Here is a 17,951-nt window from a genome sequence, read left to right on the forward strand (position 1 = left end):
GGCTGAAAGGGGATCACAGAGTCATGCATTAAAAATGTTTCCTTAGATGTCCATTGCTATGCCTAACCCCAGTACGGTGTCCTCAGCCCGGCGAAAGTTGATGCTGTCGAACTCAAGCCGTCTCCAGAATCCTCCTTCTTTCTTTGTCCCGCAAGCTGCAGTGATGGAAGTCAGCAACATCGTCACCCACAGATAGCAGTCAGTAGAACGTACCTCTAGCTGAATATGCCGGTGCACATGCACCAACCAATCAACATAACTTTGCGCCTCATTATTTCGATCCTCATATAGTAACCGAGCGAACTCGTATTCTGCACCATCCAACCCCTGCCGGGCTAATTGCAGGGTCAGTGCTTTCGAACCTCTTGCAGCCTCCAAGTATTGCAGTATGTTGCGCACTTGAGCGTTCAAATGGGTCTCAAGTACAGGCAATGTTGATTGAAAAGTGTCCAGTTGCTTGAGACTTGTGTGACCTTCACCAAACAGATCCTCTAGAAGATTTGGAGAGACCTGCGCGTGAAGCCAGAGCAAGCAAATCTGCCCGTTGTCTACTAAGTAGACGCCACCTTCCTCGACCTTGGAAAAGGAAGCTCGTATCCCTTCAGGCATCCGTAGGTGACCATTTTCGTTAGCGAAGCCATCCTTCTCATCGAGATTGTGTATCGAAATTATTCGCGGATATAGATACAGCGACAGCTCCAATGATCCAATTGCTTTAATCATCCTCATATCATGTACCCTCCGATCCGTCGGTTCCTTTCCTCCTTTGAAAGCTCTCGATTTGATCAGGCCGAGGATATACATGCTAAACTCTTTGAGATTTTCGGGCAGAACTAATTGACCGGGCGGGTTATTGCCAGTAAAGTTCTTCCTGTATCCGGCTAGGATATCCACAGTCTTTTCAGTTAAAGCTCCTCGAATCTCTTTCAAAGACTTTTCAGCCATACGAGCTGCAGCTTCTTTGGCGATAAGGTTAACAACCGCATCCTGATCTACGAATTTCATTGATTCAGCTGCGCCTTCACTAACACTAGCCACGATATTGCTACATCGAACGCGCCGCTCGCCGCTTGCAGTAGTGTATAGCAACGCGCTTTGGAAATGAGCATCGAGCTTGGTGTCTAATTTGCCGTCATAGCTGAACATTACTCCAATCGCTTTGTCTGCGTCAATAACTCCAAACTCAAGATCGGCTCCAAAGGTATGGTGATAGAAATTTCCGTGATAAGCTGAAACTTGCAAACCGTTAGAGCAGCGAACTTTCATGAGTGCCTGGTAACCTGTTTCTCTTGTTACGGTATGCTTAATCTCTTTTGAAAGTTTTAGGGTATCCCGAGGGGAATGGAAGTTGGGGTAGTGGAAGGTTTCGCCACCAGTCGTTGCAGAGACGTGGCCTACGAACACGTTAGTCACTATTTAATAAACGACCTGGTTTTCGTCGGTAATCAAAACCTACCGATCGTGGCAATGTCAAGGTAGCCACCGTTGGGCGCTGCCATGAAGAAGTCTACTCCAATTCCACTTTCCACCATCTTAGTAGCGACTTTTCGGAACCCCGGATGTTCTGTTGTGAGAAGTTTCTTCTCTGCATCAGTGTTGCGCATATTGCCGTCGTCTCGCAGGAAAAGTCTTCCCGGGCCCCAAGTTGGAAGTGCGGTGAGAGAGCACACCATCTTGCCTCCAGTTGCTGAAAGAGCAGAAAGTGCCGCATTGAGAGCTGGCAGCAGGGCGGGTTCCGGATTCTTGACCTCTGAGAACATATTCGGCAATTGTGTAAGGAGCGAGGTTATGACAGCCTTCGACTCCTCAGGATCCACGAAAAGGCCCTCACTTAGGGGGACAAATGGATCCTCAATGTCTGGCATAACCAACATTTGGGCTTGATCCAAGCCTGCCCCTAAGTTGTAAAAGTGGATCTCCTTATCGAAGGTTACAATTCCGACCTTTGCTCCAGGTGACAGTTTTCGCGCGCCCGGGCCATCCTGCTGATTTTCCTGTTTCTCTGTGCCCGAACTACCATACAGGGCACTGATGATCCCTTCGCAGAAACCGTCGAGAAAGCCTCGATTGACAGCCTCCGCGCTAACGTCGATCAAGAAAAGCCAACGGAGACCAACAGGCTCCTTCGCCCAGTACTCCTTTGGTACCATAAACTCCACAGTCCCCAGAGTTAGCTCAGGCCTTTGTAACCTGTCTACCCTGACGCCTGAAGGATCTGTAGGCGCAAAATACTCGGGTCCAACATCATTAGGAAATGTACACATATTGCAGACAAATTTATTGCCACCTGAGCGAAATGTCATGAATGGATTGATGTAAGCCCTACATCTCCTGCATCTTGGCGGGCCTGTTTCACCGAAATCAAGAACAGGAATAGGCTGCTCACCCTCCTGTAGGGGAGCTAGCGGCTGGAGAACGAGACCTAAAGGAAGAGAAGTTGCTGCAAGAGCATCGGAGGATGCGGGTATATTGTTCAAAGAGAGTCTGGCGAATTTTGGAGAGGAATTGCCTTGGTCGAAGGCAACAAAGGGGACGGCAGCAGGAGGAGGAAGATGTTGCTCCATGGTAGGGTATACGTGTTCCAAGTAGTACTTGGCCGGTACATCTCGAGACCTAGGTATGCTAGGTATGTGTTCCGGATCAACACGACCCTGAGAGGAAGAAGCTGGTGTACCTATTAAAGGCGTGCTTGACCGCGCAGCGTGCTGCATGGGAGAGGCTGCATTCACAGGGTTAAAGGGCGTGTTTGCCGGTGCAGGGAATTGTGACATTGCTGGAGTGATCTGAGGACTGCCCCATTGCCCCGCGCCTGGTTGAGGCACATTCTGGTTCAGAAACTGAGTTGGTGTTCCTGTCCCACTCTGCGGCATGCCGTTAAATGCTTGAGAGCTTCCGCCAGGCCCTTCAATGTTGTGATATGCATGCCGGTCCTTCTTTTTATGCGCCTTAGAGTGACCTGTTGTATCAACTCCTAATCCCATTCCGCCCATCTGAGATGTCAAATTGGCCATGTCTCCTTCATTCGCGGCGGTAGGGGATTGCTGAGGAGGGGAATAGCCCGGTTCTTGTGGTGGAGGGGCATATCCCTGTGTATTCGACCCAGGTGTTCCAATATACTGATTGGGAGGGGCGGTGTTGATAGGAGAACCGACTTGTTGATACCCTCCGGGACTCGGGGCCACTGGCGGCCGAAATTTTGGGGCTTCATTTTGTTTTCGAGGGCTATTAGGGTTCTGAGGGGTTTCCCCAAGGGCGTGGTACATAGAGAAATCGGACATCTTCGTAGTAAAAATTACAGGGTTAGTTGTTTAAGATTGAGTTTGCGAAGTCGGAATGTGAGGGGCCCGCAGTTATATGCCTCGCGATAGAATTCGATCGCCCGGCGATCGTCGAGAGAACATATCCCAGGGTTGATGAAGATTGGGCTTTTAGTCTGGTAAACGAAGGTTGTGGAGACTAGACATGTAATTGACGAATGTGTATATCTGGCATTTTTGAGGATTTTGGAAGAGGGCTGGGCTGATCCCGGCATTAGCGCGTGTGGTGCCGAGGAACTTTCACCTGTATCTTCAACCCGAAACCTTAGAACATTAAAAAGCTGGAGATCCTAGGTTTGCTACAATTTTGTATGATTGCTTTTATGGACTGTAGTTTAGTCAGAGAATACTCGGGTTATTAATCTGATGAGGAAGCAGCGAGTCATTTGCAAGACATGAGCATTGGGTTGTTGTCGTGGAGTAAGTGTTTGGGATATGCTGTTGAGGACGCATTAAAATGATATTGTACAGCTTTCTTTGATAGGTGAAAATAGGCCAGAAGTTTTATTATAATTATCTCTAAATTGAAGCAAGAGCTCTAAAGGTATTAGAAACAGGACTGGAAGAGTTAGTTGGAGCTATTAGTTGAGACGGAATGAGTCGCGTCCCACTGATACTATTTTACTATTTTACGGTCTATGTCTTATGGAAAACATGGCATCGGCTAGCCATGCGGCAAACATGTTGGAACAGCAGTCGCCATAAAATTCCTGCCACCTTACCTCTTTCGAATTTGTCATAAAGTAAACGGAACCCGTCGATATTTTTAGGGCTTCACGATTCTTTTTAAGGCGCGCGCAAGCTTCCCTTCCAACTTTAGGGGCCAGAAAGACTACGCAAGCCTTGAACGGCGCTTGGCCATGGATTCTATCCGTCTGAGAGCTCCGCCTCCCCAACTCCCTTATAGGGCGTATCCTCACGTTTCAGCGGAAATTGTACCATGTTCCATCTGGCCCGTAGCAACGTTTGTTGACTGGTTAATAATGTTAGGATGGCTCGTAACTGTAATAGTGTCAGCGATCCAACCCACAGAAACGAATACCATCCTCTGCTCGTACCATTATAAATTAGTGAAGGCTTCGCCTGTCGCTTTAATACTGAAAGAGGCCAGTTGGCACCCTCATTCGGCCCCTCGGCGGTCTGTACGCCTTTCAGTGGAGGGACAACTACACCGGTCGCGAGGTAAAGTGTACAAATAATGACTTCCATCAAAAATTGCATGAATGCCATTGCGAGCACGCTTGGATTGCGCCAACTGAAGGCCTTCGATTGGGGCGCGAAGGCAGTAAGGAAGCCATAGACAATTCGGACCAAAAAAAAAGGGATACTAGCGAGCCCCGCATAGACCAGAAGTCCATCACCTCCAGATGCCGCCCTTAGTCTAGTTGCAGATATAACCGTGATGATGCACAGTAGAATAAAGGCTATGAGGATTAGAACAATGCAACCACTTCTATAGTGGGTTCCAGATGAGGTGTCGTGTGAGTTGTTGACGTGAGTTTGGTTGATACCACCAACAATCCCCAGAGAGAGGGCTAAGTATGATACAATGTGAATGGCATAAAATACTCGTGAGTTCACACGACGGGTTGAGGGCATGCCTTCGTTTCTACAAATAGAAAGTCATCAATTGTTCTTCTTTTTAAATGGTCTCGGAAACGCGGCAAAATACCTACACTCTCGACATCATTCCCATCCATGACAGAACCAGGGGCACCAAACCAATGGAGTTAGTGATCGCGGCAATAGCTGATAATGCCATTTGCGGGTGCTGGTCCGTAGCAAGCTGGCAGGAGGATCCTACAATCCGGAAAACTGACAAAGCTGCGAGAAAGAACCATCCCAACTGGCCGTGAAAACCGTGGCGGACACAAACAGCGATCGAAGTGAAGAGAGCGGGAACAAAATATGCAAGAGCCGCAATTGCTAGCTTCGAAATGTTTCCAAGTGTCATTTCTGTGACTCGCTGACTGTTCTTGTTTGGCCTTGGACGACCGGGAGTGTGGGTCTAATTTGCAACCAAGAAAGTTCCCGCGCAGATGGAACGAGGCACGGAATATGCGACTCCAGGAGGATCAGTTCATGCGCTTGGAAAAGTAGTCAACATGGTCGTTTCTCCATGGGAGGCTGGCTGACGGGCTCCAAGACGCGCGTGACAGTGTGGCTGAATGCGTTGTGCAGCTCCAGCGATCGACATACAGCAAATGACAGGCATCTTTCTATGCTTCAACACCTAAAAACCAGCGTACGAACGGACCAATGGTGTGTTTCCTTGGTATTCACCTCACTGAGTGGCTGCCTCGGTGCGAGCGGACGTGTAGAAACGGCCATGCTCTAGACGATAGGGAAGATGTACCGTGTAAGACGAGGTCGATATGGACCTACGCTGGCATCCGTCGGATGATTGCCGCTCTGGTGCCTGGCCTGATACTCGATACTCGATGCTCGACTGAAGCTTCAGATGGTCGAGAACTGCGTCAACGATTGCGTCAGGCACACTAAGGCCTTGCACAGTATTAATGCAAGAATCAGGCAGCCATTATTTTGACGTGCATAGCCACGATCTAGGCCCAATTAAGGAGTCAGCTCCGGGGACCGTCAACCTTAATATTGACGAGTTCAATATAGGGTTTAACGGCCAATTATAGTTAGACAATATTTAAACGTTAAGGCCTTAATACAATATAATAATTAACCCCTTTTAGCCTACCTAATAGTAAATATAAGTATATTACTACTTATAACTTATTAACCCGGCCAAAAGGTTTATATTATAAAATATAAAGCTTAGTATAATAAACCTAATAGTATTAAAATTATAACTTTTTTATCAAATAGTTATCAAGATATAGAGCTATTTACATAGAGTAAATATATTTGTAAATATTCTTATTCGCTATTAAAAGCCATATTCTACCTCTTTCTTTTTACCATCAGCTTTTTAAGGCCTTAGATCTACCTTTACTACGTACATCGCCTATGCAAACTCTATAGAATTGCTCATTTTGATGGGGGTACCCCTGCGCGAGCCACAGGCACGGCTGTGCGTTAGGAGGTGGCTCGTCAACTTCTAGTGTCAATCGTGGGCTAAAAGCCCCTAATGCGAGGGAATTTGCGAGGGCTGAGCATCAACAGAAAGCACGGACGCAACCTTATGGAAGCACTGGGAAGCACTCCACTAATCTGTAGCCGGCATGAGGATGCGCCTTACTAGAATCCGCATTTTTTGCGAGATTTTCTTCGGAGCATCGGTGTCCCGGCAATCCGTTCTCCCCGTTGCTATAGGTCATAGGTGCTACGCCCGAATCGACCTTTAACTCTTTTACCTCTCTCCTCGTATTCCCAGGCAGGTATCGTCACCTGCACTGGGGCTGTGTCTATCCAGCGTTTCCTGAACCGTCCGGCTTTCGAGATGGGCCTACAGGCTTCATGCTACTCAGCTTCTCGCTCTTGCTTGTGACGCATCCCCGGTTGCGTCAATAGTGTTCTTTTGCTAGGTCCGTTCCTTTCCTTCGCCAAAGCTCCCGGGCTGACGAAGAATTGGTTCTCGGGCGTCTAACAAGGCCTGATGGGAGACGTGTGCTTCGGGGCGGAGTGCCTTCTTAGATGCTCAATAACCTCTTTTAAGTTCTGCCTTTTCTCAGGCTCCAACATCAATCTGATTAGCGTTGGACTTGTGCTGTACCAAATTGTGGACCTGAGGCAATTTCTTTTCATGCTCCACTAATACCATGGTGTATACCGGGAAGCCAAGCCGTGGCTGTCAGACGTGTAAGAGCCGTAGGATCAAAGTAGGTTATTCTGAAGGGAAGAGCTTGCGGTGTGGCAATTCTCTTTATATCCCGCATCTTTCCAAGTACTCATCGTGATCTTAGTGTGATGAGATTCGCCCAACCTGCACCCAATGCCGGAAGTCAGGACGTACGTGCCCGGGGTATCCGGATGAGTTCGACCTCATCTTCCGCGATGAGAATGCAGCATTGGAACGCAGGGCTCGGAAGGCTTCAGGGTCGAAAAGTGCTTCGGAAAGTTCATCAAGGTGAGTTACGGCCTTAGGCATTTCCCCACCATGTTGGCCTAGCGATCTGCACTGCTGTTGCACGTTTTATCTTGCACCATAGTTGATGAGGATTCAAGCTTTAGAAGTGCACTGGAGACTAATCTCCTTCCAGGCCCTCACCGTCATCTAGCTCTGAACACGGCCTAGAATCTAGTGTTATTCTCTTCTCAGATAGCCCTCGCTCCCAATATTCTCCGGAAACGAACCATCAAAATTTGGTTCTACCCTCAAATGATTCTTTATTCCAGGCTTATGTCTGGTACCTCGGAAATGCAGTTCCACCGCCACTCACGCCTTCGGCAGAAGCTCAAGCCACGGCATTCTTTTTTCGCAACTTTGTTTTATTACCTCAGCAAGCAGAAAGCATGTGAGGTTTCTTGGAACTATTGGTTCCATTATACAATCAAGCGAGCGCGTCTTCCGCTCTGCATTTGGCAACTCATGCGGTCTCTCTTTCCGCACTTGGCAACTACCCTGGCAGGCACAGACTCCTTCAAGACGCATCTGTATCGTACGGTCAGGCATTGAGGAAAGTCAATTTAGCGCTCAAAGACCCTATTGAATCAAAATCAGATGAGACTGTCCTGGCTATATTGATGTTCTCTCTATATGAGGTAAAGCATTCCGCTGAAATTAGCGTAATCTTTGAGATTCCAGTACTTTTCTAGCATTTTAAGGTGGTTATATGCGATTTTGTGAGGAATTTGTTATCTGATATCTATCATTAGGCTATTGCGTCAAGGAACGAAACGGTCTCCGCCTGGGCCCACCACGTTGATGGCGCCGTAGCACTGACCAAAGTACGCGGCGCTGAGCAATTCAAAAACCCACAGTCTTACCAGGTTTTCCGCGCGGTGCGCACAATGATGGTAAGCACCGTATTACTACCAGCTTAGCCTTAGCTGATATCTCTAGATTACCAGCTGTGTCCAACGTTCAAAACCCGTTGAAGATTTTCCAGAAAGCCATGGTTGGATGGGTGATGAACATGGCGAAGAAAACGCCGCTAATCGACTTACGTTAATCTCCATCGATCTGCCAAACATCAGAGCTAAAGCTAAAACACTTCTTTCATACCAGAAGAATGCTTCTACAGAAACAGAGGTTCTTGGTCTAATCAGCTACGCGCAGACGGTAGATACCAACCTTGGGAACTGGGCAAACACATTACCGCCGAATTGGAGCTTCCGAACAGCTGGAATGGTGTATGAAATGCCAGTGGACCTAGAGAGCGCAGAACAATGGCCTGGGCCGCAGCATGTGTACGATGATGTTTTTATCGCCAACATTATCAATGATTACCGCGTGAGTCGGATTTTCTGCCAAAGCGTTGTTCTTGGATGTGCTTCCTGGCTGGCACCAGAAGGAAATGATCCCCGCACGGATTCTTCTTGTGTAACAGCACGTTTCGTTATACAACAAATGGTGGATGAAATATCCGCAAGTGTGCCATTCCATATGAGTTACGATATGCAACCCATGGCAAAGAAATTGGGTCAGGATGAGTCGGGTAAGTGATTCAACACCACTCTCATCAGTTCATTGGATGTATCTTCTGACTTTAGAAACTAGCTGCTGAAGCTCTTGGGGGCTATTTCCTGGTGTGGCCTCTCTTCGTAGCCGCAAATGCCGAGACGGTGCCGAAACCCCAGCAGGATTGGCTCCATGGCCGACTCTACCACATAGGTCGCGAATTTGGCTTAAGCAGTGCTCAGATACTTGTGCTCGCGCGACGCCATGTCCTCACGTGTGGACCAATGTTTCCATGAAGCCCGGTGTTTCATAGTGAAACCCCTTAATTACTCAAGGTGTTCAGCTCTGGACTTGAAACTCTTCCGAAGTCCGAAATTAATATAGAAAGTGCAAGTCATAAACAATTGCGCTATTTCGGTCTCCTCTGTATTAGTATAATAGGGGCTGCTTAGGTTTCACTGGAACTTTTGGAATACATTTTGGCACTCACGGATGATGTAAGGATATATTTGTACTAGTAGTACGCATAGAATAGACAATTCTTGACTCTGGAGGTCTAAGATAGGCTCATAGATGATTATTCAAGGGCGCTACTAATCATACCCTAAATACTATGCGGACACACCCTACCTAAACGGGCTTAGATCCTTCTACTTCAGGTTAGACAGTCACGTGAATCACGAAAATCGAACTGTTTAAATACAACTTTACTAGGTTACCTTCAAGATCTTCCTAAGTCGACAGGTAGGACTGTACAGTACCCTGCAAGGCGCCGCGTGAACTAGATTGGGTGCTGCAATGTCTGCGAGTTGCCTCCATAGGCACGTCCGCGCTCACGCCCAGTAGTACAGTAAAAACTAGTTAGTACGATACAGGTTGTACGGCCAAGCGTATCGTTATACCGATAGTATTGTTATACATAAAGTCACGTGTTGGGTTAATAAGCAGGAAAAAGGAGGTTGACACGTCATCAAGTGTCCCAAAAGGGCGTAGGGTATCTACCTTACGGGTCAAATAGCTTCCCTCCTATACAAAATTTCTTCCGGTTATAACGTAGGTGATGGGGTTATGAAGGTGACCCTGGTTATGAAGGTTTGCAGGTTTTGCAACCAAATTTCGTCTATGCGCTTTTCTTCGTCTGTGGTCCAACACTTTGATGTTCAAAACCTTCATAACCAGGGTCACCTTCATAACCCTATCACCCACGTTACCGATTTTGATGGCAGGAACTTAACGATGTCACTAGAAGTCAGTTTATCGTAAAATACACCAAAATAGTTTTGATTAAGAGATATCCCATCGCCCGTCAGGGGCGCTATCGATAAGGGTGTGGCCTGTGCATATAACACCCCATGCCTCCTGATTGGCCAAATTTTTATCGATAACGTAGGACAATAATTGACGGGTGATGGGATAGATCGTAATACAGAGTATATCATTGTAACCAAATATCGTGCTGTATAACTAGTATTTTATTCAAACACTGAGAGCTCTCGAAGAGTAGAGTTCTTAGCGCGATTGGTAAATTTGTAGATATTATCAAGGGGAAGTTGTAGAGAGTCATACAGCCTTAATAAGGGTGGGTTAAGAGCCACGGTGCAGGTATGCCAAATGCGAGGTGTTAATTTGGGTTTCCCTTCCCCTGGTACAGCATTCTGGCGCATCCCGTGGTTAGCGTGTTCCGTCAACTTTCCCCTACAAAAAGGCCGTGCGGGAGTGGCTGCGCTAACCACCGGAATTGAAGAGATGGTACGATAGTTAGACCGCGCACGGTCCAACTATCGTAGAACCCTACCAGGGGAAGGGAAAAGCGCCCACCAGTCGCGTACTAGTGCAAATGCAAATACAGTCAAAACTCCTTACTATGATACGGGTCGTAAGGGCGCAGGGTATCTACCCCACGGGCTAGGTAAGGCCCCTCTCATACAAAACCTCTTCTAATGTAACGTGTCCCGCTCCATGTCGCCATACCGCCAAAAAGACAAAGAGTGCTCGCGAACTTGCACAACTCTTGCAGGATATAATATATGTACTCTTACATCTAATTTCAACGATTTTGTAGAGAAAACTTAACAATATTATTAAAGGAGCAACCGTTGCAACCAAATATCGTACTAAAGTTTCAACAATAAGTCAAGTTCACGTGATGGTCTAACCTAAAATAGATGAATATAAGCCTGTTTAGGCAGGGTGTGTGCACATTAGTAATGGGGTGTCCGTGTATGATGAGAAATAGCGTCATATATTACGGAGGTCGCTAACATAGCCAATTGCACCTTCCCGATTAGGCAGTTAGGACACCCCAAGCTTACCACCCGCAATAACTACCCTTAAAAGCATTAAAAACACCAATATTTTATATAAAATCTATCTGGTCGTTGATTAGGCAAAAAAAACCAGTAAATTAGGGCTGCATAAGCCTCTGCTTTAGTAGTTAACGGCTTCTACCAGGGCACTTAGGCGTCCCAGCGGCCGGGCGGCCGAGGCGCCCCAGCGACCGCAGATTGCATCCTTTTCTGCTTAGGCAGAAGCTTTTACAGCCTCAATTCTCCACGTTCTTTATGCCTAATTGATATCTAGATATATTATATACAAAATTCTAGCATTTTTAAGGCTCTGTAGAGAGTTTCCTGAGGAAACGTGTCCTAACTGCCTAATCGGGAAGGTGCAATTGGCTATGTTAGCGACCTCCGTATTGGCGTTGCTTTCTCATCAGATAAGACATGTGACGACGCCAAGACCGTTTTAGTTTCAGCCCCTCCGAATAGCACGACGAGCAGTCTGTGGGTCGTTCCAAGATTAGCCCATCCCATCCCACGGAGAGCACGCGAGGGCCATTTAATCCTCCTTCAAGTGCGCCTGAGGTTCACACTACTTCAGCAAACATTCTCTGATTATCTAGCAGAAATCCTCGGTATTGATCAGCGCCTTGCTCCTCTTCTGTTCGTCACCCTTCCCTCATTTCAAGCCGCGACAATCTTTCGGCGCATTCAAATACAACATCCATAAGCCCCCATTTCTCGCCAATATGGGCGCTCTTGGGAATCTAATCCCGCTGGTGATCCTCTTCGCTTTCGTGGGCTTTGCAGCGTATATTGGATATCATGTGAGGACAGCATCATCCTTGGGGCATCAATTTTGCTCAAAGCTTCAGCTGCGGACTGTCAACCTCATGGCTAACGTGGCACCGAGCAGATGTACATATTCGCGAACGACCTAGCGGACCGTGGAGTGAAGAAAATGGAGAAGAAGAACATGGTTTTCACTAAGGATGGCATGAAAGTTGGCGTCAAGGAGGTCGGGTCAGAAGACTATGCAGATAAGACCCAGAGGTAAGCCTGCTTAGCCTTGTCTTTGCGCGCTATCCTCATCCCAGCCCTTTACCGGCAATACTGATATGGAATCTTTGTCATAGTGTGTTAGTCAAAGCATGGAGTTACGCCTCATTCCCTGCATACAAGAGTCGACTTGGCTGGAACAAGGAAGCGGAACCACAAAGGAAGTTGTAAGTTTTCCACAGTCTCATTGCAGCCTCGATGCGCGGTGGACTAATACGAATTCTTAGCTCATCCTCTTCTTCGTCATCCGCAAGACCAACTCCATCGCGATCAGCCTCTTCTACGAGCGCCAAACTGCGAACAAAGTCTTAAAAGTCTGCTGTCATCAATGTTAAAAGAAGGTTATGGAGAAAGTTGGAGTTTGGTTGTCGCAGGCATATGTACTGCTGGCAAATGTGCTGGCTTGGGCCTACAATGGTACAAATACCTCTCCTAGTGTATTTCTATTGCAGTTTGAACGGCAACTGTGGCTCTGAATGGAACCTCTGAGCGCCACGAATTTATGTATGTGGCAGAACAATCATATCGCAGTGTTGCAATTTCGAGCTTAGTCTCTGCTTGCAAGTAACAATTACAGCTACGGTAAAGAGCAGTAAGCTGGAGTGAAGCTCTACACATACTTGCTCATTTCTCTACGGATTCTGATATTTAGGGGCGTGGCAAGCGCGGTTGATGCAACATCGCGTAGGGACATGCAACAAAGCTGATCTACCTGTCGTAATACAATTTGCTACAAATACAAACAAGCAACAGCATTGAGTATACGATTTTTGTTAGGGCTGATGTAAGCTAGACGAAGCTGTATGAGATAGCCGACCTGGAAGGGGTTACAAAATCCCGAGGTACTTAGGTACGTCGGCGTACGTAATGGATGCCCCCAGTCCAACGTCACAGAAAACTTAGTTCCGATGTGCAGTTGTCTTCTAGAGGCCTCAAATTTGACAGCTAAGATTTCATAATGACGATCTTTTGTATTTGATTTCCATGTGAAAGGTGTTGATGTTTATCTCAGTAAGCGACTCAGACGGCAAAGGCAAACTGAAGGCGCACTCACTAATACTAAAGTATTACTAGTCTCCATCCTAAAAAACGCCACTTTCTTTTAACCAATCAGCTACCTACCAACCTTTGCCCTACCGTCTGAGGGCCTATGGTGCGGAACCGTATGGTGCTCAACTTCAATTTTCGCAATTTTGTATGAGAGACGCTATCTCCTGTATATTTAGCCCCCTAATAATACCCATTTAACCTATTAAGCTAATAAGTCGAATTAGACTAGTCTCCTCTATAATTGATTAGATTTTTACCAAATTATAAAGCTGTTGGCTAAGTAAAGATTTAGGTAGATTTTGCGACGTTTCGCGTCTAGGCGAGGTAGCGTTAAAAATATACCAAAAGTCACCTTTTTCATATCTCGACCCTTTTATAACGTCTAGTTATTATAACAATACTATAAGGTAAGAGCTCTTTAGCTTCCCTATCTATTGCACTAAATAACGGCGTTATAGCTATATTATATAAAATATTAGATATAGGCAGTCGGTCGCTATTTTATCTAAAACTTAGCCCTAAATTAACGAGTTGACCCGAAAAAGTCACTCTACGTTTTTCTACCTGTAATTTTAACAACTTACTTTTATTCTATAGGGATTTTATATAAATATTCTTAAAAATACGTTATTTAAGGTAGAGGTAGGGCATTAAAAAAAGTAAAAAATGATTTTAGTCGCGAATCGACCCTCCTATGTTTTTGCACCAAAGGCCCTCAGACGGCAATTAAGACAGTTTGTTAACTAACCCTAATTCAATCATACTAGCAAGGGTCTGGTAAAGCTATACTAGTTAAGTACTAGCGAGATTTACTGTCTTGATTGCCGTCTGAGTCGCTTACCCGTGACGTTTTAGTTTTCGTGAACTCAACCAACACCACCTAGCTAGCTAGGTGGCCGCCAGTACGGTACACAGGCGGGCAAGGAACCCAGCCGATTTTAACTAGCGATTGCTAACAAAACACAAATTCTCTTAAAACCAAGATAATAAACCATATACTATATATTATTATAATCTAAATTAGTAGAAATAATAAAGAGTCCTATCTCTTTATACCTGCCATCTTTTTAAATATTAAATTCTCTCTAGGAATAAAATCGTTATTTTTTAGTAGAGAGATAATTAAGGTTTTTATAGTTTTAAATTTTATTAAAGTATAGTAGATTTTTATATTTTAAAAAGTGAACAGGTATAAAGAGATAGTAATAATAAAGAGTTTTAGCGAGTTTAATTATACTATTTATATAATCTATAGTTTATTGTTAACATTTTAAATTTTTTAACCAATTTTTGTTTTTGTTAGCAATTTGCTAGTTAAAAATTTCTGGGTTCTTTGCCCGCCTGTGCACCGTGCTGGCGGTCACTACCTTGGGAGTGACAAATTGAGTTTCACGAAATTTAAAAAGTCACGGGTGCTGGGATAAGTTGATGCCGGCATCCTCACCGCCAATCCCTTTAGTGCTTTGGGTGGGTTCCCTATATTGGGTGCCCATCACTCTCCATATTGACTAATTCTACTAACGCTGCCAAACCAGACCACTGCCCCGCAGCCTCGTACGAGAGTGTCGCTCAAGCCCCTCAACCGTTCAATTGTGCTCCACCTTTTATGTGGGGATGCCTTTGAATGCATCATTCCTAGAGCAGTCTCCGTCTGGCTTCACCCAATAAATGGTTATTAAATGAGGGCGGCCTTGTCATCAGCGATAATCCCTCTAAGCCCTTGCCTCCTCCAGGCAACCCAGCCGTGCCGGCTAACTTCCTACTTACCTTAGGTGCAATGGCAGTAGCTGAATTTAGACAGCGCTGATACAGGCAAAAACCAAATTCAAATCAGATGATGAGTGATATTATTTCTTTGCTATAGTATATCAAGGAGCGGTCGCCCTCCACTCGCACCCGTACTTCTGTAGTTATTATTACTACCATCTCACCATCATGTCAAGGAGCGGTCGCCCTCCACTCGCACCCGTACTTCTGTAGTTATTATTACTACCATCTCACCATCATGGGGAACCTTGTTGACACCAGCACCCCTAGCCTTAGGCTTTCAAGCCCACAGGGTATCCTCGCTGTTTTTGGAGCATTTATTGTAATTGTAAGTCTTCACCTCCTTGCCTCTCCCGTCTTTGTGGGCTTTTACTGATGAACTGTAGATTTCCTCTTATGCCATATTTAACGCAGTATATAATGCTTATTTCCATCCTCTATCTCATATCCCAGGCCCAAAACTAGCAGCGGCGTCGCGGATTCCATATGTCCGCTATTCACTCAACGGTCGCCTAGTTTGCTGGATCAAACAGATGCATGACCAATATGGAGACGTTGTCCGACTCTCTCCAACAGAGGTCTCCTTCATTTCCGGCGACCGAACATGGCCAGAAGTTTACGGATTTCGCACGGGCAAACATAGGACTTTGCCTTACCTAAAAGACCGGTCCTGGTTCGCAATTCCACTGAACGGCGCATATTCCATTATCGCCGCCGATGAATCCTCGCACTCCCGCATGCGTAGGAATCTTTCGCACGCGTTCTCAGACAAGGCTTTGAAGGAGCAGGAGGCCCTTATCCAAGGTTATGTCGATCTGCTTGTCCACCGGCTTCACGAGCAGATTGAGGAAGCACCCAAGGGGCCTGTCGACATTGTAAAGTGGTATAATTATACGACGTTCGACATAATTGCAGATCTGGCTTTCGGAGAGTCCCTACATTGCCTAAGGGACCAGGATTATCATCCTTGGGTGCTGCTGGTCTTCCAGACCGTCAAAGCGACTAGTATCTCGGCTACAATCCGAAAATATCCTATCCTTGAGAATATGTCCAAGTCCTTGGTTCCTAAAGATGCCATTGCGAAGCGAAGAGAGTTCTTTCAGCTATCTACGTCGAAAGTCACCCAACGCTTGGAGAAGGAAACAGCACGCCCTGATTTCATGACTTATATCATGCGGAACCAGGACTCGCATGAGAAGCGGATGACTCGGGCTGAGATCGACTCGAACGCGAACCTCTTCCTCATCGCTGGCAGCGAGACGACTGCTACGGTGTTGTCGGGAACAACGTATCTACTGCTCAAGAATCCCGAAGCAATGAAAAAGCTGGTCCAGGAAATCCGTGGTCGATTCAAGTCCGCTTCGGAAATCACAATCGATGAAGTAAATAAGCTGGAATACCTGATCGCTGTGCTCTCCGAAGGTCTTCGCTATTACCCACCGGTCCCAACAGGATTCCCGCGAGTTGTGCCACAGGGAGGAGACAATCTGAGCGGACATTACGTACCTGAGGGCGTGAGTATTCTCCTAGGTTCGGCTTAGAGCTGTAATCCTACTGATGCAAATTCAGACGGCTGTCTATGTGTCGCAGCATGCAGCCTACCACTCAGCCCGCAACTTCGCTGAGCCTGATTCCTTCATCCCTGAGCGCTGGCTTGGCGATGAGCGCTTCGCAGATGACAAGAGAGCCGGCTTCCAGCCTTTCTCTTTTGGTCCTCGGAACTGTCTAGGGAAGAAGTAAGAAATACCTTCTCTCCCTGCTGAAATGTAGGAGCTAACCTTCCTTCTAGCCTCGCCTATGCAGAATTGCGCCTCATAATAGTAAAGGTGATCTGGAACTTCGACATCGAGCTCGTGGACAAAACCTCAGACTGGCTTGATCAGAAGGTGTTCACCCTTTGGGAGAAGACGCCGCTGATGGTGCGCCTGAAGCCCGTACAGAGGATTGAGCACACCCCTGCCTGAAGTAGTCCCAGGATGTTAAAATGCCATGGAGTTGTTCTTAATTGGCCTTGTGGGAAGGAGTGGCTATGTTTGATTGATGCCTTAATCGGTTAACCTGTTTTAGTTAGGGGTAGGTATTCCAGTAATTCTGCATATTAATTAGAAACTGAAACCGTTTGGAAGCCAAAACATTTTTACGGCCGGCCCAACAGTAAGCCGCTAAGATGGTTTCGGGAATAACTCAAAACCCGAGCATTTATTCCCGCTCTTAGGGCTTATCATTCAGAATTCATCTCGTGGCGTTACACACAAACCCTACCGCATCACGGCTGAATCTGCGCGTTGCTGGTTTAGAGCCATAAATAATTCCAAATTTATTCATTTGGTAGGACTTGCAGGTGTTTAATGCGACTGACCCGGTGAGAATTCTGGGCTTCCTGCAGTCAAGCAGACCAAGTCACTCTGCTCTTAAAACGACTATAGGGCGGCATTTTTTAGCACCCAGTCTGAGACCTTCTCTTCCATTGGCCAGCTCAGCGCACGGGTCAGCGCATTCGGCACGCGCCTTGCAGCAACCCGAACATGGGTGTCAAAGCTTGAAAAGAAAAAAAATTACCCTACATGGTACCCCAGCAAGTGAAACGACGCTGTCACAATGACGATGTGCCAACGCCAAGGTTTGTGGGTTGTCAGATTGTCACATCAAGAGAAAACAAGTCTTTGGTAGACTACCTAACACGGAGTTCGCACGGGAAGGAAAATACCAAGGGTTCTGGGAAGTTGGGAAGGGGGTGGGGGATATCAGTGCCTTCTATCGCAGCAGCCCATCACCTCGTATACGCCGGCAGCTCAACCTGCTCATCAACCAGCCCAATACCAAAAATATGATACGTGATGCAAGAGTCCTTCCCAATAATACGCCGTCATGCAATCTCATCCCTATATGTAGCGGAGGGTACAAATACGAAGCTTTTTGAGAAGTGGGGAATAGTGGAAGGTGGAG

At 46.5% G+C, this 17,951-nt stretch overlaps 5 protein-coding genes across 5 annotated transcripts; 3 read left to right on the forward strand and 2 right to left on the reverse strand.

The window, feature by feature from the left end:
- Positions 1–62: 62 nt before the first annotated feature.
- Positions 63–3,278, reverse strand: K441DRAFT_682045 (Sec23/Sec24 family protein-like protein; the record flags this gene model as incomplete). The annotated part of the gene is made up of 3 exons (XM_067651533.1): positions 63–155; positions 214–1,394; positions 1,457–3,278. The coding sequence occupies 3 exons, from the start codon at positions 3,276–3,278 to the stop codon at positions 63–65; spliced, it is 3,096 nt and encodes a 1,031-aa protein (XP_067497627.1).
- A 1,197-nt stretch (positions 3,279–4,475) lies between these two features.
- K441DRAFT_509473 (uncharacterized protein) lies at positions 4,476–5,247 on the reverse strand (the record flags this gene model as incomplete). The annotated part of the gene is made up of 2 exons (XM_067642082.1): positions 4,476–4,926; positions 4,994–5,247. Coding segments are annotated over 2 exons (705 nt in total), but the record flags the coding sequence as incomplete, so codon positions are not given.
- A 1,404-nt stretch (positions 5,248–6,651) lies between these two features.
- On the forward strand, positions 6,652–9,478 carry K441DRAFT_669548 (uncharacterized protein). The gene is made up of 7 exons (XM_067650157.1): positions 6,652–7,108; positions 7,193–7,356; positions 7,490–7,744; positions 7,790–7,991; positions 8,106–8,246; positions 8,293–8,887; positions 8,950–9,478. The coding sequence occupies exons 1-7, from the start codon at positions 7,049–7,051 to the stop codon at positions 9,144–9,146; spliced, it is 1,614 nt and encodes a 537-aa protein (XP_067497629.1). The 5' UTR covers positions 6,652–7,048; the 3' UTR covers positions 9,147–9,478.
- A 2,400-nt stretch (positions 9,479–11,878) lies between these two features.
- K441DRAFT_590508 (uncharacterized protein) lies at positions 11,879–12,359 on the forward strand (the record flags this gene model as incomplete). The annotated part of the gene is made up of 3 exons (XM_067644805.1): positions 11,879–11,956; positions 12,043–12,182; positions 12,266–12,359. 3 exons carry the CDS (start codon positions 11,879–11,881, stop codon positions 12,357–12,359), a joined length of 312 nt encoding a protein of 103 aa, XP_067497630.1.
- Positions 12,360–15,391: 3,032 nt separating this feature from the next.
- Positions 15,392–16,969, forward strand: K441DRAFT_590468 (putative P450 monooxygenase; the record flags this gene model as incomplete). The annotated part of the gene is made up of 3 exons (XM_067644801.1): positions 15,392–16,519; positions 16,575–16,741; positions 16,795–16,969. Coding segments are annotated over 3 exons (1,470 nt in total), but the record flags the coding sequence as incomplete, so codon positions are not given.
- Positions 16,970–17,951: the final 982 nt, after the last annotated feature.

This window comes from Cenococcum geophilum (assembly GCF_001692895.1).
Source record: "Cenococcum geophilum 1.58 unplaced genomic scaffold K441scaffold_73, whole genome shotgun sequence".
In the NCBI taxonomy this organism is placed as follows: Eukaryota; Fungi; Ascomycota; class Dothideomycetes; order Gloniales; family Gloniaceae; genus Cenococcum; species Cenococcum geophilum.

What these genes read in the sequence shown, in the direction of transcription:
- K441DRAFT_669548 (XM_067650157.1), top strand. Translation starts at nt 7,049, where the DNA reads ATGGTGTATACCGGGAAGCCAAGCCGTGGCTGTCAGACGTGTAAGAGC. An exon ending in GCTTCGGAAAGTTCATCAAG is followed by an intron (nt 7,357 to 7,489) that starts GTGAGTTACGGC and finishes ATCTCCTTCCAG; the next exon opens with GCCCTCACCGTCATCTAGCT. An exon ending in CCTCAGCAAGCAGAAAGCAT is followed by an intron (nt 7,745 to 7,789) that starts GTGAGGTTTCTT and finishes CAATCAAGCGAG; the next exon opens with CGCGTCTTCCGCTCTGCATT.